The sequence below is a fragment of the Electrophorus electricus genome, chromosome 7 (assembly GCF_041902795.1).
Source record: "Electrophorus electricus isolate QZ-2024a chromosome 7, ASM4190279v1, whole genome shotgun sequence".
Taxonomy (NCBI): domain Eukaryota; kingdom Metazoa; phylum Chordata; class Actinopteri; order Gymnotiformes; family Gymnotidae; genus Electrophorus; species Electrophorus electricus.
This window is the reverse complement of record NC_137503.1, coordinates 5,458,236-5,478,470: the sequence shown is the minus strand read 5'-3', so window position 1 is coordinate 5,478,470 and position 20,235 is coordinate 5,458,236. Positions and strand designations below refer to the sequence as shown.

The 20,235-nt window shown below is 42.2% G+C and overlaps 2 protein-coding genes across 9 annotated transcripts in view; one reads left to right on the top strand and one right to left on the bottom strand.

Annotated features, from left to right (window-relative positions):
• Nucleotides 1–1,561: 1,561 nt before the first annotated feature.
• cyldl (cylindromatosis (turban tumor syndrome), like) lies at nt 1,562–8,672 on the bottom strand. 3 transcript variants are annotated; one of them, XM_081718307.1, is made up of 15 exons: nt 8,422–8,672; nt 7,683–8,130; nt 7,277–7,555; nt 7,010–7,124; nt 6,719–6,891; nt 6,406–6,550; nt 6,148–6,289; nt 5,695–5,805; nt 5,352–5,443; nt 4,357–4,420; nt 4,091–4,244; nt 3,543–3,651; nt 3,321–3,439; nt 2,835–3,048; nt 1,562–2,644 (listed from the first exon to the last, which is right to left on the bottom strand). In XM_081718307.1, exons 2-15 carry the CDS (start codon nt 8,112–8,114, stop codon nt 2,460–2,462), a joined length of 2,334 nt encoding a protein of 777 aa, XP_081574433.1. In that variant the 5' UTR covers nt 8,115–8,130; nt 8,422–8,672; the 3' UTR covers nt 1,562–2,459. The 3 variants fall into 3 exon arrangements, with proteins under 3 accessions (XP_081574433.1, XP_026879901.2, XP_081574435.1); XM_027024100.3 differs by having other exon boundaries at nt 7,043–7,124; XM_081718309.1 differs by having other exon boundaries at nt 2,558–2,685.
• Nucleotides 8,673–8,810: 138 nt separating this feature from the next.
• zc3h3 (zinc finger CCCH-type containing 3) overlaps nt 8,811–20,235 on the top strand; it is a 51,430-nt gene continuing 40,005 nt past the window's right edge. For 4 of the 6 annotated variants that reach the window (XR_014124612.1, XR_014124611.1, XM_081718072.1 and 1 more), the window contains exons 1-3: nt 8,811–8,883; nt 9,426–10,911; nt 12,450–12,652. Coding sequence is in view for 4 of the 6 variants with exons in the window: in XM_081718072.1 (XP_081574198.1) it covers nt 8,838–8,883; nt 9,426–10,911; nt 12,450–12,652 (1,735 nt within the window). In the remaining 2 variants the exon portion in view is untranslated. Of the gene's footprint in view, nt 8,884–9,197; nt 9,334–9,425; nt 10,912–12,449; nt 12,653–20,235 lie in introns of those variants that run through there. The other 2 variants (XM_035524475.2, XM_081718071.1) reach the window with 2 other exon arrangements.

The window sequence follows — 20,235 nt, the reverse complement described above, 5'->3', positions numbered from 1 at the left end:
TCTTGTCAATGAATACATGTAAAACTTGTCAAAGCTGGGGCTCACCCAGTCATTTTCCCTTCAGCAAAACAGGCAATGACAAGTTTATGTAATCTAATGCCACCAATGGGCATTTGTTATTGTTTATTGACTGTGTTTGCTTGAATAATCAGCATAATAACAAAGGAAATTTGAACGTTGGCCTAGTGCTCTTCCTGCTATCCACGAGGCCTTGAAACTTGACGTTAAAGAAGCCATTCAGAAAGTGTGACTGTTCATGTAATTAATTGATATAGCATTGTTTTATCTAAGGGAGTATGCAATGGTGAGCCTTTCAAATGATGCACCTTGATTCTGGTTCGAGGAGAACTAGAAAAGGACTTTCATAACTTTTAAGAGAACTAGTTCATTCACATTTTATGGAATCCCCCCACCCACACACACTGTGTTTGATCTCGGAATCATGCCTCTCCCTCTTTGATCATTTAAGCAAGGGTCCTGCTTTCTGCCATTTCTTTGTGTAGTGTCTATCTGTAATTACTGATATGTGAGGTCAAAAGGCTCGGTACAGTATCTCCTAATGGTCTAATGGACTCTGAGGCTGTTTCCCAGGTTACCTCTCCATGCCCCGTTGCAAGATAACCTACTACAGTGGCAAGATCCAATATCCCTTTTGCTTTAGGTCATGATAAGCATCTCACTCATTTCTATCTCTTCTCCTTTCATATTTTCTCTCTGGCTATCCCCTCTTGCTCCCTGGTGTCTCCTTTGCTTCTCTCTTCTGCGGTGGTTACACCTTTACACTCCTTTGCTCAACACCGTTGTGTATTTGATGCACAGTATACATTGCCCTCTTCAGACAATGCGCTCCTGTGTCCTTCCTTTTCTCCTGCCTAACCCGTGCATATTACACATCCAGAACACTTAACCCGGGGACATAACAGATTTGTTTGCAAGACCATTGCCTCCTTTATAATGTATAAAAGGTAAAGCTATGAATGAATACTCTGCATTTGTCTTGAGTCTTTGTCAGGCATGGCATTATGCATTTTATTGCAGCAAAATGGCATTGTTTGCTGTTGAATCACTGTAATTTGACTAGGTAAAATATCTATGAAATGCCAAGTGACCTTGTCATTTCAACTGAATTTTGTGATTTACACTGTATATATATTGTATGCGTCAGGAGCATAGATATTTAGCAGATTGGATGCTTGCGAATATTTAAATAGTTATGTATTAACTCCGCTGTTCTTAATACTTGTTAATTGTTCATCAAATCATTGGATGTGCTTATGAGATCCAGCAGTAAGCAGGTTCCTGCATATCTAGGCATAATTACACAATTTGGGAAGCTGGGTATATTGTCGGTATGTGGCTTATGAGATAAGCTCGCTGGCAGTGGTATTTGAGGTTAAGCAGGAGTAAGATTCCTTCATCTGCAACATAAGCTAGAGTCAGTTCTGGAGAGAGGAGTGTTTGCTGTTTATTCATACATACATTGTCGTGGCCATGGCATATGAGAAAGAGCTGACAGGGAGGATATGAGAAAAGGGAAAGAGAGCCTCAGAGACAGGGAGAAAGATGGGTAAAGTCTCTTTTTTAATAAGATGTTCAACACTCATTAGGTTCTTTCATTGATTATGTCACTATTAGTATAATTATATATAATCAATTTTTAGAATCAGCCCCCCCCCCCCCACACACACACAGGGAAAACATAAACAATAATTTGATTATTGTACAAGTTTTTATGTTGAATATTGCATTGACATTTTTGCACTGGAACAAATTTCCTAAGCAATTTCCCTGAGAGACCATGTGATTGCATGAATGCATTGCACAAAGTAATCAAAACAGTAGTTTTAGCTCTTTCTGTCATCAGAGCTCCCACTACATAAAAAATATACACATTTCCACCATCTTCCAGTAACCATGGTGGAGCCCATTCCCAATAATATAATAGTAGAATTCTATGGCTTCCCGCACAAAAGCGCAGCACATTTAACCAACAAAACACCCTCTCATCAGTTTTCCAATAGCCACACTACATGCAGCAGGATATGTCCTTGATTCATTTTTGGTTTTTTGTTCTCACCAAACCCATTAGCCTGGATTCAATGTACTCATTGTTTCAGGGGAAGTGTGCAAGAATGCAAGATCATGAATACAAATTACAAAAGACTTGTAAAGAAAGCCTAAATGTGTCTACAAATCTACAGAAGACTACATGTGCAAGAATAAGGCAGTAATATATTGATAATCAGTAATATATTGATTTGGCATAAAAATGACCATCTTGAGTTGGAAACATGCTTCCCCTGTAAAGATGGGTTACTATCTGAGTACTCTACTTAAGCATTTAACATTCCTCAGTTATATCACCCATCAGTACCAAAACATACAATAGAAAAAAGCAATAATGTATGGCAGCCAAGTCCACTCAGAAGTACAGTAATTGTCCTGGAGAGCTGTCTGTGTTAGCGGTAGAGAGCCATACTGGGGCTCTGGTACAGGTACATGTAGCCATCGCAGAAGAGTCTTTTTGCCACCCCTTCCATCTGCCGAGGAGCCTGGATGGCCAGCTCAGCCAGGGGCATGGAGAGATAGCGTCCCACTTCTGTGCACGCTTTAACTTCAGGGATGTTGAAGCCATCGCTTTCCCCTAAGAAGTGAATCAGTGGAACGTGTACAAGCTTGCCAAAACTAAACATGTGAACGCAAAAAACACAAAGCACAAATTCCTCACACTCCTCATAGAAACACAATTTATTCCAGCAGTCAACAGTCAACAAACCCTCCCGAAGGTGTTCATTACACCAAATAGAGAATCACTCCACAGAATATATGCTCACCTTGTCGATCAGCCATGCTATCAAAAAAGATCCAGTCAGTTGCTTTTGGCCCATGTTTGACAAAGGAGACATAGTGGCTGGTCTCAATGCAGAGAACAGCAAACAGCTCCAGCTTTTCACGTGGAGGGATGCTTGGACCCCAATGGCGAGGAAAACCTTCAGGCAGGTGCAAGCAGGCTGGTTTATGCCGCTGTCGACAGGGGTGGCTGTGGACCTGAGGGAGACATTAACGTGCAATACAAATATGAACTTGGAAAATGTTTCAGTAAAGAAATGCAGTGATGAAGTCAGACTTGGCTTTTTCTATGCTACAGTTAACATAAAACATTAATTGCTTTTCTTCCCCCAAATACTTTTAAAAATACTTTTCTATATGTATGAAATTGATGAAAAGATTAATAGGATTCAAGAGACGTATTATAACAGAATGGGCTTTTATTTATTCAGTACAAATGACTGTTTGAAGTGAGATGTTCAGTAACCCACCTGAGTTGAACACTTCTCACAGAAATGTTTGAATCCTGTATTGCTAAAAACCGACTCTCCAAGGCATTCAGAACACTCCAAATATGCCAGCTCACCACAGATGACACACTGCTGAGGACCTAAAGGAAACACACACACACACACACACACACAGGACAACTATAAATAAGCAGGAACATAATCATGATTAGAAGGACAATAATTAAGTCAAGGTAGGCTTACCATCAGACAGAAGACCAGTGATGTCCAGTTCTAGAGAGGGAATGATTTTGGGGAACATTTTAAACTGCTTCCCAGAGCGAGGCATGGTAAGAATCAGGCAAGAGGGGATCTGATTTCACAGAGACAGAATTAGAAGGTGAGAGGTGTGAGGACAGTGCTGTGCTGGGAAATGGTAAGCATTTTTAATTTTGAAGTTTAATATGGCACACCACTCCAACGAAAATGCTAAATGACTTGAACCAATTAATTATATAACGGAATTCTGGATGGAGTTGTCAATTATTGATCTTTGGGGTAGAGTGGCCCTTTAAATGTTCCAAGTTCCTAATAACTTGTTAAAATCTTTATTTTAATTGCAGAACTACTGTTATTACCAAGTCTCAGTTTAGGTAGTACTTAAAAATATCCTAGCAATTGTGGCAATGGTGGACAGCAGATGAACAGCTCCATCTGCAGGGCAAAGGCATTCTGTTTTTCCAACACTTTACACCTCCACTAACAGGTGAGAACTGGAAGTGAGTAGTCCAGAGCACACACGAGGAGCTCACCTCTGCAAGTCTGACACCACTGCTGTGGAAGGACTGCTCCAGCAGCTGCTGCACAGTGGGTAAAATCAGGCAGTTGTTGTAGTCCACAAAGATTTGGTAGAAGTAGCTAGACTCCACTGCTCCTAGTATGCCTTTAGCCTGACTGAATGACTTCCTTAATAGGCCAGGATTAAGATAGACGAGAGTGGTTAATAAACATAGATGATACGTTAGCGTGCATGAGAAAATAAAGGGGCGAGAGCTGCCCAGATGGGTGTCCTACGTACAGTTTGAGTGGTGGCTCCAGACACAGAACCTCTTGCATGATGAGTGTAAGAAACTCCTCTGGATCTAGACATATGCAGACAGGCAAGCTATTCTGCTGATGCTTTCCAAATTAATCATCGGTGTGCTGGTATTTCTTTGCTGCTAAAACCTTCACTTTCAATTATGGGATTCTTATCTGTGATTCACCGGTTAAATACTTTGTTTGACAATTTAAATAAGTAGTTCTTAATAAGTAATATCACCTTAATAATACTGAATATACACTGGTCACTATTAGGAACACATTTATAAATCTTAATATCTATTCATTAATTTATTTTAATTATTTGTATTATTATTATTATTATTATTATTATTAAATATCTTAAATGAACTTATTATAGCTTAGTAAAATAGGTGCATTTTATAACTGTACAATTACATACCACATCTTTACATAAATTGTGGGCTATTGTTTCTAACTCCACACATTATAAACGTGTATTATTCTGTTTTATAGCTAATGTTGCTTGTTTATCTGAGTACACCAGGAAGAAAAATTCTTCAGATGTGATGTGATGGATGTGATGGAACCAGTCACAAGAACCAAAACCTAAAACCCAGAATCTCACAACCATTCTACTCTGTAACACGCTTCATAATAAGTAGTGGCTGCATACTATCCTACAAAATTGTACAGGGCCAGTTAATTAATCCTAGGGTTAGGCTAAAATGAATTTCCAACTGGTATTCAGCACTGGCACTACAATTTAGTTCTCTTGGTAGAGCAGGCAGAGCTAGGTGATAGCAATTCAATGAATTCAATTCCCAGAGAGCACACAATACTGTCGCACTAATAAATAGATAAACTGTAGATAAAGGTCTGTAAAATGCTGAAAATGTGAAATATAAATGTACTTCAGACCAGAACTACGCTTAATTTAAATTAGTATTGTGTTAGAAATGTATAGGCACAAATAATGATGCACTGTGTTCTACCCATTTTAGGATCTACCTTTCTCATCCGTGGTATAGCTGGGACAGTGTCCACGCGCCTGCAGCAACTGGCGAAGCTTCATCACGCTCTGGGCAGCCACAAAGCCGTCACTGAAAACCCAGACACAGGTGCACACTATACTCCTGTCCACCAATAATGCCTCAGAGGGCCAGGACACTGATATTTTCTGTCATGTCTGTGTGAGATGTTTCTGTCCCAGTTGAAATCTCTCCCCGTCTCTAACCTCCAGTGTCAGGAACAAGAAAAGACTTCATTATCATAAAGTGTATAAACAGGCTTTGTGAAATGGTTTTGAAAACTACTGCCTTTGTGATATGAGCTTGAAGTGCATAATGTTTACCGGCGCAGAGGACACACAATATCCCTCAGAATTGTTTTCTGGATGGCTTCATCTTTCCGCTTAATTCTCTTAAACAGGAGTGAGTCCACTACTGATGAACAGGAAAATAAACTAGAACAGGAAGAAATACTAAAGATGTGTCCTGGTCTTACAAATATAATGGTACCCAGTTATTATACAATATTAAGAACAGTAGTCAAGACAAAAAACAAACAAAACACAACCCAATCAGATATAGTACATCAAGAAATTGGAAATCAAAATGATGGGCAAAACAATGTGTCCTAAAATGCAGGAATATACACTGGTGCAGTGGCACCAGTATTATGACAACAGGATGTTTAAAAAAATGGTTTACCGGGAACATTTAAACCTGCAAACAATACTTCACAAACTTCGAAACAGACTACTGATTGATATCCAGCCTTTAATGGGATGGAGACACGTGCCAACCTAAAGAGGGCAGAGTCCATGTAGCAGGAGTTACAGTGACCCTGGATGCCCTTCATCCGGCCAATCAGGACCCTCAGCACATCCTCAGATGCAACAGGTGGGACATTCGCCTGTGGGGCCGATGCATCCTGCCCATCATGATCTGTGACGCACATGCAGACATTACAATGCACAGCACATCTTGGCTAGTACACAGTGTGGAGTATTGCTTAGAGAGAAAAAAAAAGTGGAATGCATTAAGACTCAAGAACAATCTACCAAAATGTCTATTTGCTGCAGAGTCACCCAGAAAACGAGCATCAGGACGGCAAGAGGAGAGCTTAACAAACAGACCACGCTTCGCAGGACATGTAAAATACCGCACATCTCTAAATGTACCATCATTCACCCCATAGTCTTCTTCCTATAACAGAGTAAAATACTTTAAAAATGACATTAATAAATAATGAGACAGGTAAAGACATATAGCACAATAAAATGCATGACAGAAACTATGCTAATGAGTCATGGGGAATTTCCAATTGTAACCTTTTTTCCAGTGTTACCAGAAGAGGTCAGTATTTGTCATTACCAGTTCCAGTCCAACCCTGGTGTCAGTTAGTCCCGGGAGATGGCCCATCCAGCAAACGGTTGCACGGACAGGTCCTTTACCAAGGAGCACCTCTACCATGGACCCCAGACCTATGGCTCCATGAGTACCCAAATCATTTGCCATTTCTGGAATTTCCATCATTTCCGTTTCATCTGAGAACATAAAACATACATATTAACGCCAACCAAGAACCTAAAATGTAAAGCATTTAATATTTAGAGTGTATTCCCCTCAATAAACAAATCATTTAAACATTTTTTTAGCTTTTACCTATACAAAAACAGTCTATCATGTGTTCTTCACCTTTATTGAAATCTGCTTCTTTAATAACATGATCCAAGGACATTTTCATCTCTCCTCCCTCCCTCCCATTTTCATCTATGTCCTGTTAAGAGAAAACAAGTCTGAAATGAGTTAAGGGAACACCAGTGCCAAGACTTGCAACATACATGATTAGGAAGCAATTGGGCTTATGAATGAGAAGGGAGAATGTTCTATGGAAAAATTAAAGTGGTACCTTATATGCCAGCATCTTACCGTTGAGATCAGAACCACACCTTTTTCATTGTCTAGCTCCAAAACCATACCATGGAGCCATGTGTCCTTAATGCAATAAGTTACACGATCTCCCACAACCAGCTGCTCTGTGGTGGGTTCAGGGAGACTAGACCGAGGTGCCGCACAGGTACTGGATTGTTTGGAATGCAGAGGTTTAATTCTGTTGAAGGGGGCAAAAATTCCACAGTCCTTTGGACACTGAAAGTAGGATTTGTAGCAGAAGGATCCACTGTTCTGGCCTTTCCCCTTGTCTTGTCCCTGAGAAAGTCATTTAAACACAGATAAACAATTGAGTAACAGTGGTTTTGCTCACCGACACACACACACACACACACACACACACACACACACACACACACAGAAACATCAAAAACCAACACTTTACCTGTAATTCAACCCCAAAAAATACTCCAACGATAGGATCTCTATGGTTTAGGTCTGAGAGTCTACCGATGTATCTAACCACACCTTTCAGCCACTCTGCATTTAGCTCCACTGTGACTTCAGAACCTATATGCAAGCTTACTGCATGCCTTAATTGTTCTCCTAGTTTAATTTCTTCTAATCTCGCTTCATCTTTGTCTAGAGCCAACAGTAACTCTGCCTCTTGCTGGGTCAGCTCCTGTACAATGTCAGACGGCAATGTATTTTCATATACATCGCCGATACATGTAACACGTAAAGTGGTGGCCTTTTGTTTCTTCTGTCGTAAGTATTTGTCCTTATTTATGTAACAAATGCGGCCTGTTTTGTTCCATTTATATGATGCAGGATTTCGAGTAATGATGAAGTAAATGTTTTTGTCACTGGAGGCCATTGCTGGAGGTTGACACCTGGAAAATAAGTAAATAAAAAATAGATATGCTATGCCATGGTTTAACTGATGCTTACAGTTATATGAAAGTAGGGTTAACGTTAGCTGCATTCGCGCTCCGAAGGAGCTTCCTCTGTTTTTAGAATAGACAATAGAGGAAAGTGATACTACAAAGTTGAGAAGGAATAACTAATAAGGTGATAAGCTGTGTGCGAAAACTAGTGAAACGAATAATTTGACAAGCCATTAGGACAGTAAACTAGCTAAACAACTAACTAAATTAAAAGGCAAGTAAGCACAAATCTCTCACCACAAACGTCGGCGTCAACCCAGGAGTGCTCAGGCTACTTTCGGTTTGTTAAACTCAGAGAGTTCTGATGAGTTAGTTAAACTAATGAGTTTAAAACTCATCGTGCTCACTTTACCAGTCCCTTTAACGGTAAGCCAGTGGAAATCTACCAAAGATTCACAAATCCACAAAGCATGTAAGATAGTTCCTATTTCTTACAGGCACTCAAATAAAGTTACGATCCTCGCGTATCCGATTGTCACCAACAAGTTCGCTCGAGCGAAACGCGGAAATATTTGATCTATATAAAATTACATGCAATAGTTGAACAGCACAAGCAGCTTGTAGATCGGCGAAATGAGACCGCAGCCGTTCTCCCGCGTCATCAACACTGACGCTGTCGCAGTTTGATTACGGATATTTTTTGCGAGTCCAATATGGCAGAACGAGAGGCGTTGGAAAAGGAAATTGAGGAGTTGCAAAGTAAGTGATTTAGCTATTTTGATTGGTAATAGTTTTGTGTGATCCGTTTTTCGGTTATTATTTGTGGTTATGCTAACAAGGTCTTAACACGCCGTGTTAGCTGATATGGCAAGGTTAGCTAACCTACCAAGCTAACTATCCTAGTTCGCTAACTTAGCTAATAAGATAATAAGATATCGGCTTGGTCATCAAGAAACCGAGTACTGAATACTGTATTCAGCATTTTACCTGTTTTGGACATGGACTATCGAGTTAATTTGTAGATGTCATGAGTTTTTCCAGTACCTGTGTTTTTAAACTAGTTCACGTTGGAACTGAATGTGGTGGAGAGGAAGTCAAAAATGCCATGAAGGCTGTGATGTGGGCTAATGTTTGTAACTGCATTAAATTATCTGGAAACACCGTACTTCTCAACTTACTACCTATTTTGAATAGAGCAGAATCATAACAGTGAGTGGGACTATTCTGTGTATTGAACTAATAACGGTTTTACAATGTGACTATGTTCCATGGTAATTAATCCAAATATTCTGATTTTACAGATCTTATTATGGATCACAAGAGAGTTCATGGCGATGCCCCGTCAAGCTCAGCTCAGTGGTTTTCTTCTAGATGTAGTCAAGGTAGAGGTCGAGGGTCCAACCAGTGTTATTTTCAGTCATATTCAGGTCAGCACCAGCCTCATACTCTTCGCCCTACCAGCCACTGGAGAAGAACTTACTCTCTTAACAACAATACCACTGGAGGTCATGGAAAGGCAGGCTCCCAGTTTTCTGACCCCAATCTGAACAAAACTCGGCAAGCCAAGCTTGTAGCTTCTGGTACTTGTTGCTACTCACTTGTTGGAAGCCAAAAACCCGCTGGTAAGGGGTTGGCAGAGACACAGATCTACAAGAACAGCACAACTCCTTCACATAATGCAAGTGGAAGTGTAGCTTCCCCAGAGAGTAGCAGACCCCCCAGCAACAGTGCAAACAGGACAGTGCTGAAACTGACAAGGACTAAGAGTGGAAATGTAGACCTGGCAAAGTCTGCTTCATCAGTGGATAGTCGACAGTTTGGTCTTGAAAGGAATATAAAACTACATGCGGCATCCCAAAGTGCATCAGACCTGGTTAGTTGCTCAGGTACCGTATCTGTCTCTTCATCCAAGGAGCCTAGTGCCTTCAACAAAAGACAGACTTTGGCATTGTCACACATGAAATCACATGTCACCAGTATCAATTTAACTAATAAGACTGTGATAATGGCCCCAAGCTACACTTCTGCCCATCCCCCTGCTGCTTTGGCTTGCTTTAGCGCTGCGTCAAACCTCAAGCATAAAAATGGAGCAGCAGCAGCGCAGGTGTCAGCGGCTTGCTCTTCCCCCAAGAGATCACGGTTTATTTGGGTGAAATGTGAAGGGACAGGGACTAGCCAGCCTAAGCCAGCCATCTGCCCTGCTATGCGTCCTCCAAGCTCATCTTTGGCCTCCGCTGGTCCTACCGCGGTTGCTAACATCAAGCAGGTAATTGGCTCTAACAAGAAGCCCCATCGCAGGCCTGGACTTTGCCAAGGTACCCCCAAGACCTCAGCATACTCTTGGGTGGCGTCTTCCTGCTCCATGGGAACAGTTGCCAAAGCAGCGTCCCTAGGCAAACTGCCACACAAGCCACCCAAGGCTCTCAAGTTGCCTTGCAAAATGGGAAAGGATGGGCTAGAGGGTGCCAAAAAAATTGCATTTGCTCCTCTCATGGCACCAAAGAGGGCTAAAGCTGGTGGAGGTAGCACCGCATCTCAAGTGAACCATGGCAGTCGCTACCGCTGGAAGGCAGCGCCGCAGAGCTCCTCCATGGGGGTGTGTGCCTCCACCCCAAAGTTTTCGCGAAAGACATCTGTGTATCAATGGACCGCTCGGAAACAGGACAGGGACTCGAGCCCTGGACCGCTCTCATCCGGACTCCAGCACAGCCCTTCCACTGCTTCTCCCTCTGGAGGTGGAGTCAAGCTCAGGAACAGGGCCATGATCAACAGAAAATCCAGCAGCAGGTAAGAATTGTACTGAAAATATTCAGCTGTGTTTCTCAGTATCAGTACTTTCCCACAACGTTGCCCTGAACAGATGAGTGTTGGTTATGAGAGTTACGTTTTAAAGCAAGACAGAGATTCCACACCAGGCTTGGTAGAAGCAGTGCCTACATAATTCTGTTGGTCTTTCACTGCTGTATCAAGCTCTTGTTCTCGGAATGTTATCACCAGAAGGTTAACGTTTGTCCGTGGCGTTTAATTTCGTTTCGTTGAGTGTAATTTGCTGAGTGTGATTTCTAAACCTTTTTGTAACCATTTTTGTTCAGTTCCACAGTTAGAATGGAGGGGAATAAGTTTAGAAACATTGACTGGAATGCATTCTTTTTATACACTTTGCACAGTCATCTTGAGATGTGAATAAAGTTGAGTGAATGCCTGCTCACTCCAGTTATGCGATAGGTACAATTGATGCTTGTGTTGATATGATGATATAAATTAAAAGACCCTGTTGGGGCCTTATGGTTTTGCAGAAGGTCGACTGATGTGACTTATGTTTTGTGGTGGTCCAGCTTTGGCATGATCACCTTTTATTTAGTGGTGCTCAGGCATGAAAACTGCATTAGTTTGTTTATACTAATCCCCTTTCTCATGATTAAATTGCTGTTTTTGAGTATTTCAATAATTTATATTTACATTATTATGACACGTTGGCCTTTTAGTACTAATGGTATAGTAGAACGTGGCAAATATGTTTAACTGCATAAACTCTTATGGTAAAGCTGCATAAACTCTTATGGCATTGTGGGGAATTATTGGAAGCAGTGCTAGATACACCAGCAAAATTCATAGGTTTTGCGCATGTTCATGTCAGTACAGAAAGATTTAAAGAAGCTACACAGATCTTTAAAAGAAATGTAAGAAAGAAGCCATGTTTTTAAAATCTCTTTTTATTCATTTGTTTTCTATGAATAAAAATGGGTTTACTAGAACACTTCTGATGTGACACCAAAGAATAAATATATTTGGTGTTAACTCATCACCCTGGTTTATAGTGTTTGATTATGGCTGTTGGATATATATGGTACTTTATGATGCAGTTATCTCAGAATCCTGTAATATGCAAATGAGCCCTCCAGTCAATCACATAAGTGATTATTGCATGCTAAGAGCATTGTGAACAATTCCAGACATACCAAATGAGTGTTTTACTGCATTCACATTATATAAGTCTTATACAATTACAATATTTCTTTGAGTCTTGTGAAGGTGGACTAGTGTATTTTCCTAAACTTTTCCAAAACTTTTTAATGTGCATCAGATTCTGAGAACACAAAATTTGTGCAGGAGACCACAATAAGCAGCCACAAGAACTGGCCACCAGAAGGCAGCATGACAGTATTCTTGCATTTAATTGTCACTCATTTTAGTGGATTAAGCATCAAATAGAAAAGTGTCTGATTTAGAATCATATTATGAGACTACTTCTGCAGACCTACCTTTCCTGCAGACCTACCTTTCCTGCAGACCTACCTTTCCTACACAATCCTCCTTCCTCTCAGCAGTCTTACTCCAGAGAGGAGGTCCAGCCTCAGCATGGTGACTGTCAGTAGTCGCTATTCTCTACGGAGGAGGACACACACTCCTGGCAAGCCTCCAACCAGTGGCAGACGAGGCCAGGCCAAGGCGCTCGTCTCTTACGGCAGACACAAACTCCGCCTCTCCTTCTCCAGCCCCACCCTTGCTGCATGGAGCCCCAGAACAGGTAAGGCTGAGACCTATTTTCAGCATACGTTAAAACACGGAATTCCTAATGAAATCTTATCTGCTTGGTCTTAGTTATGACATTTAATCAAATTCCTAATAGGTTTGACCTTTTTTTAATTTATTTTTTACTTCTTTGCAATTTATGTTACTAAAGAAATCACTTTCAGGCCAGGTGTGTATGAGGCACTTTGGTGAACAGGCCAGACATTGTATGGACATAGAAAGTAGCTTTAAAACATTTTACAAGTAACTACGTGTATCTGTATGAGTAACACTCCTCTAACTGCTCCTACGGTGTATGGCGGTGGAGCTTGTGCCGTCGTCTCATCTCACCACTGCCTCAGGCCTACAGTCTGGTTTGCAGTATGCAACCTCACAATCCACAGAGAGCCAGTGTGCGTTGATCACAGGTTTAGCAGTAAATAAAGTGACTAGCAACAATCTAGTTACCCAGCAAAATTCCAGACTGACTTCCATCACCTACTTCCAGATGTGGAGACACACGGCATTGCTGTGCCCCCGACTCTGTGACTTAACATATTAGCGGGTTCTGTTCTGGAAAACACTACCTGTCTCCAGCTACCCTTTCCCTGAGCGATACAGACTCTCCAGACGCCCTCTGTGACTAATTGGCATAATGAGCAATTGGTGCAAAACAGTCACTGGAAATTTAATTAACTCTGTTTGTATCCCGTATGTTACCATGGAAACCCAAAATGGGAGCCTGACTTGGTTATATAGGTAAGGTTTAGGCTATACATTTTCTGATTAAATTGCATAAAACGGGTGTGGAGGTCTGGGAGGAATATCTTGAACCTGTGCTGTGAAGTAGTCAGAGTTAACCGGCTCGTGGCAGGATTGACCACTAGAGGTCAGCTTTTCACCACAAGCGGTCGTTGGATCTCCCTGCGTGCTGGTACAGGGATGCTGTGCAGGGAAGGAGGTGGGGGTTAATTAATTGTCCAGTCCGGCCATGATGGCCTACATGTGCCGATAGTGGGTAATTTGCAGCAATGGCACGCTGAATGTAGCTACGCTATCAAACCCTGCCAGTGCTCGCACTCGGTAGATAAAAAGGAGCTAATGCATAATTATCCTTTTGCAAATTGGATTGTTTTAACGAACTGGAGAATATAGGCACAACTTGATGGAAAGCAATCACTGTTTTTACAGCCACCCCCGCCCGCCCAGATACCGCTCGAGCAAGGCGGGCCATCTCGCTGTAATCGCCGACAGTCTGTTGCAACTGCGTGTGGCACGTTCGCGCGGCGTCCCTGGTGCTGTTCCGGCGGTGGCGTCCTTTTTCACATTGATCTCGCCCTTTCCCTCTCTCTTTTCTCCCTGCAGTCGTGTGGTGTTATTCGTCCGGTTTAAGGTGCAGCTCCTCTGGGGCGAAAGAGGAGGAGTATGTGAAGGAGCAGGAGAGATAGAGGAAGGGGGAGTCATGTGGGCTTGCCAGAGGGACTCTGTGCAGAAGATAAGAGTGGCTAATAAAGACCAAATTGAATTACTAATGACTAGAAAGAGGGCAGCTGTGTTAAAAATGGCGACTAACCACTTCTCGTCACCGTCATGATCACCGCTGCGTGACATCTCTTAATTTTCTCTCTGATGACCCCCCCCCCACACACACACAAGTCGCTTAGCCGTCCGCTTTCTCCAGCTCTGTTTACCGTGGCTGGTTGGTTATCTGCAGGGGGATTTAAAGGGGCATAAACCTAAGTGAGCAGTTAGGGGCGTAATGAATCGCAGGCGGGAGAGAAGTGCCTCGATAATCCCATAAAGTGAATAAACGACAGAAGAGCACAGTAGAGAGGAGATGAAGAGAGGGGAGGAGCGAGAGGAGGACATGAAGGGGCCTCGAGCCTCCAAACAGACGTTTGGCCCCAGACTATTTGCCAGAATAGATGCACAAAGGGAACCATCTGGATACTGTGCTGAGGTTTTATTTCTTAGCACACACTCATCCTGTATTTGTTTTCTTTTTCCATGGAGTGATTTTCCTAACCAACACGTTCCACAATGCCTCATGGTTTTGCATTGTTTTAGCAAATTCGTTCCAATAGCTGATCTGCACATGTGCTTTGTCCAGCTGTATAAGTTATCATAGTCTGTGCCAATTAGAGATGAGCATTAAGGAACTTAATCCTGTAAGAATTAAGGTATAAAAGAAAGATGCATTGCACAAACAGCTCTTTGTTCTGTGCTGAACCTGGTGGTGTGCATGTGTGCTTGGGTGTGCATATGGGTGTATATATGTTTTACAGGCAGTTCTTCCATGTGTTCAAGAGATCAGCCTCTGGGAGAGCTGCCAAGGCTTTATTTGGTCTGAAGTTTGTAGATCCCCCCACCCCAACAACCTACATCCTTCTCTGCCCCTTCTTACATACCCTTAGTTCAGCTCGGGTCAGAGTTTTACAATAAATGTTTTTTTTTGCTTTCAGTAGTCTTCTCTGTGTGTAAATCATGCCTGCATGTATCTACGAGCCTGCACGCAGCCCCAGGACATAAATGTTGACCAGTTTGGGCATCGCTACTCTTAAACACACTATCTCGCAGAATCGCGTTACCCCCCCAGCAGCCGGGCCCATGTCTTTCTCCAGGGGTCCTGTTTCAGTCCAGGCGTTGATGTGCTTCTTTATTTGCTCGTAAATCAGTGCTGTGCCGTCTCCCAGCTCCTTTTCCTGCTGCCACTTCCCACTCTCTCAGCCGGTGTTGGCTCACAGGTGCAGGGGGGGCACAACCGCACTCTGGCGTCCACACACACCAAAGGAGAGGTGTGCAACAGTGACCCGGGTAGTCGTCAGATTAAAAGAAAGAAGAGTTTCAAAAGGAGACTGTGGCGCTTCCCCTCGTGGTTAGCCGTGCCCCTGACACTGAAGGGACTCTTGGGGTTTGGGCCATTTGCCCCAGATTTAGCTACTTCTAAATCTCAATTAAGTGATTGGCACCTCTGATTTTAGTGCACTTGTGCTGACAAGGCAATCTTTGATTTGTAGGCTGGAGGACAGTAGAGGGCCATTGTACTATGCAGACTATTTACTATGTCTTTGATTGAACTGTAGGTCCTCAGTCAAGTGGAAGACTGGAGAAGGACCTTGCCTTTGCTATACCACGTTTGCATGTTTTCAGTCAGATTTTCTTGTTGATGTTAATTTGGTGGCGGAATGTCCACTCTGCTGGCCCGAGACACGTTTTATACCGGAATGTCTTGGCTCGGAGTGGACTTCACACAGCTACTGATTACATAAGGTTTTTAATGTGGGCATATCGGGCTCTAAAGTCCTTGGAAGCACACATGCTGTAATGGAAATGATCCAGCAGAGCTTCTACAGTCTTGCTGTAATTCTCAGGCAGTAGATGTGCTGCGCCTTGTTCAAAATTGCCACCGAAGGGCAGAAAAGGAGGCCATTTTCAGTCCAATGGTTCAACAACAGCTTGCTTAGAATGATTTTTGTTTGAAACCTTTCTGTGCACTTCTCAGATGGGCTAAAATAATAAGCAGGTTTTTTGTTTTTTTTTTTAAGTTCTGGTTTCTAGTTTTCTTTACAGTTTTTATTTCTATAAAAATATCGCAAAATCACGCCATTGGCAACCACCACTGCTCGGCGTCCATCCCTGGTCTGAGGGTGGACAACACACTCTTTTTCCTTTCTCCCCATCTCCTCCTCTACAGTCCAGTCTGTCAGTCCTGGCTTTGACCCTTTATGTGGTTTGTCTATTTGAGCTTGTTTTCTGGCATGGCTGGCTAGTTCGCACCTCCTTTGATTTCTGCCACTCTTTTCTCCACACCATTGTCGCTCCCTCCGTCCCTGCTCCGCTTCTCCCTTCCCTAATTCTGCCCTGCGTCTTTACGTACGGATCGCTTTACGGAGGAAGTAACCCTACTCAGGCCGCGTAATAAATATCCTATTTACGACAAATGCATGTCTCCAGGCCCGAGTGGATTTGAGCAGTGAGAGAGAATCTGTTTGCAAGGGTAGAGTTGACTATTCAGTGTGCAGTTTCTCTCAGATGCCACTCCAGATTTTGCCAGACTAAGAACTATAATACCTCACTGGTTTCCCTAAACTACATGCATCCTGCTTACACACACACTACAAATATAAACACAAGCACAAGTGTCCAGCTGGGTGCTACTCTATGGGACTGTAGATTGTATTTTGCCCTATATTACAACACCAGTTTTTGATAATGTATTGCAAAAACCTGGCTTGTCAGAGGACTGTTGCCTATACTGTGTGTGGTGGTGTCCTTTGGGGTTAATGAATCCTAGGTAGATTTATTATTATTATTATGATGATGATTTATTATTATTATTATTATTATTATTATTATTATTATTGCTTGACTGATACATCTGTGAGTTTTTTTGCTTTTCAGTATCGGCCAGCGAAGTGCCGATCTTTTAAGATACCCTTTTTAACCTCCACAGAGTAGTATATTGGAATTAGTAGAGATATTGAATATATTGAAACAATATTTGGCTGCCCCTTTGATAAATATTGTGATTCTCTAAGCTCTATTGAACGTTTTGTTTAAAAACAATATTAGAAATGTTTCTATAAAATGCTGTTTATCAGGTCCACAGGGGAAGACTATTGTGACTAGCCTGATCTCTGTAGTCACCAGATCAGCACTTTTCAAGTTAGCGGTTCTTCCTGCCTGTCAGGTATTTTGCACATGATCAGGCACATGATCAGGCACATGATCAGGCACATGATCAGGCACATGATCAGGCACATGATCGCATTGTCTAAGGAAGGGGCTTTAGAGTAAGGTTTGGAGGAAGCCTGCATGACTGAAGGGACATTCGGTGGCAATGTCTGGGAATGGGTAGCAAAGACCGCAAACATCACTTACAAACGGGATGCGTCTTTTGGTGCATATGGCCCGGAGACATTTTATAGAAAATGAATGCTCATTGGTCTGTCTTTATGCATTTCCTAATCAAAAACACTACTATTAGCATTTCAAAATGATCAGTATCAGCTTTTTTTCTTATTGCATCTCAAAATATATATAGTAAATAAGGTTTACTTATAAAACGTATATTATTTAAAACTATGACAATATCCAGTAAGTAATGTGCGTACCAACCATGGCACAAATAAACTGAGAAACACGTATGGCATTGAGAATGACGGGCCTCGGATACTTGAATAAGTAGGCCTATATCACTACAGTTGCATATAATTACTTGTAAGCTGTGACATAAGGTTTATATTAAGTACTTCTGTGGTTTGTCTGAATAGCTCTGTGGTTGTTTTCTGTGCTGTGGTGTGATGTGCATGGCGTGCCTCTTGTGAAAGCAGGCACTAGGATCAGGAGGTGAGAACATTCTTTGAGCTTAAGCAACCCAGGCCTAATCTAGCCCTCTCCCTCTTCCTTCTCTCGCTCTCGCGCTCGCTCTCGCGCTCACTTTCTCGTGCAAAACCAGCTTTAATTTAGGTTGCGCTATTTCTTATTTCTTTTTCATCCACTATTAGTCATAACCATTAAACAGTTCCAGCCGTGTTATCTGTTTTGTGTACTGCTGGCAGCCCAACTCGTTTCACGGCTTCTCCATGGCTTCCATGGAGAGCAGGCAGAGAGCCCAGCTGAACGGAACATGTGTATTTAACACATTATTTTATAGGCCCAGTGAAAGACGCTGATTGTCTGTTCGAGGTCCTGCAGAGAGCCCCAGGCCTCCTGCTGCTTCCCCATCAAACTGTCAGTTTGCCGCGATTAAAACCTCTCAGTGCCCCTCCTCATATGACACCCAGCCAACCATCAAACCATAAGCCACTTGCCTGTCATGGCCACTCTGATCTCACACAGAGACACAGGGTGAATTTTATGCACTTAGTTTCATTAAGTAAGTATTGTTGACTAAAACTATTGTGGGGTTAGTTTGTGTGTCTTCTGTAAATACTAGCGTGCATTTTTATTTATTTATTTTTTCCCCTCCCCCAACCCCCATCATGTGTGTGAGAATTTTCTTGGTATCTGCAGTCTTACCAGAGTTGAAAAGAATAATGTATGCATATTCACTGAGTGCATACAAGCTAGCAGAGAAGTGTCTGTGAATGTGTGCGTGTGTGTCTGTTTGCTGAGTGTTTGTGCCAGCCGTTGAAGGCCAAGTGTTGAAATGTGTAACCCATACTGTGGCACACTGAAATGCTATACTGCAGTTACACTTTTTCCTTCCCTGTTTTGGGGGTAAATGTTTTCTCAGAATTGCGAGGGGTCTCTGGTGACGCAGAGAGCAGAATAAATCAGAAACCTTAAATAGGAATGGACCTGCTAATCATTTAAAAACATACCCATTTGTCGCCTTAGACAGATGCTCTCTTTGAGGCTGCAGGCTAACTAGTGCCTTTAAAAGCCATAAACGTGCCTATATGCTGACATAGTAATTTACTGATAGATGAAGTTAGAAGTAATAGCTTATTATTCAGGTAAATGTTCTTATTTCCAGCCGTCCTCATATTCCTGTTAGGGTAGTTACGGTGCAGTGCATCTTTGCATACTCATAAGCTTACATAAAGCGTGTGGTCTGGCTAGTTACTTTGGGACTGTAGCGAGGCTTCTGCCACGGACATCAGGGCACCCAGTCCTCAAGCCTTCTGGGACACCCAGTCTCCCTTTTCCCGTCTGCTGTAAGCCAGTCCAGGGCCGTCTGTCCACACTGAGCGAAGTGTTACCGTAATAATCGCAGCACTTTGGCATTTGTGTGGGAAGAGGGCTACAGAGTCCCAGACCTGCCAGGCATGTTAATTATGGCTAATGTCTATTTGATCCAACCACAAAGAGCAGTCTGTATTGCATATAACCTGCCCCTGCCTGATCCTGCTGACATTAACTGTTCGTATGCCAGTCTGAGCGACTGCAAATGCCAAAAAAAAAAACGGGGGGTAGGGGTCTCAGCAAGTCGCAACACCAAAAGCCCTACATTTTAGATAATTTTTGTTGTTGTTTTTGTTTGTTTGCTTTATATTCTCCCTGACATGTTGTAGCTTAATACATTTAAAACACCTAGCCTAGTAGTTCAGTGCAGTCTGTTAGTATATACCACTCCAATTTATTAATGATATCTCCTTTCATCCTTTATTTCTTTACTCGAGTCCTCATGCAATGCCCTTATTTAATTATCTATTCATTGACACAGGTAGCAGTTAAAGTGACATCTAATAACTTGGCTGATGATCAACTATTGGCAGTCTCGTTATAAAATCGTTTATCGTGTTCATCACTTGACACTAGGGGAAGGTGTAAAATATCCGCACACTTGACTGGTACAGATGGGGGCAGTGGAAATGGCAGATTTAGGCAGAGTGATGAATCTAATATCCATTTATAGTTTTGGCTTCGGTGGGTGCAGCAGATGTCTGTGTTGTTATTTAGTAGCTATATCAATCATTAATTTCAACACACGGCTGTGGCAGTGGCGGGTCTTGAAGATCTGGTGTAGCCAATTTCAGCACCTCTGTTTATACCATTACATAATGTTCTTGTCTTCTGTGCATTCTAGTTCACTCATTTTTGATTTGCATTGCTAATTGCAACCAGAGAGGCAAATTTAAGTTTGTCGGGTGT

Bases quoted from the DNA above. Each gene is read 5' to 3' on its own strand.
- cyldl (XM_081718307.1), bottom strand. From the start codon at position 8,114: ATGGCCTCCAGTGACAAAAACATTTACTTCATCATTACTCGAAATCCT. The intron at 5,444-5,694 runs GTAAACATTATG...CTGGGTTTTCAG, and splicing joins ATTGTGTGTCCTCTGCGCCG to TGACGGCTTTGTGGCTGCCC. The intron at 2,645-2,834 runs GTGAGCATATAT...TTCACTTCTTAG, and splicing joins TAGCATGGCTGATCGACAAG to GGGAAAGCGATGGCTTCAAC.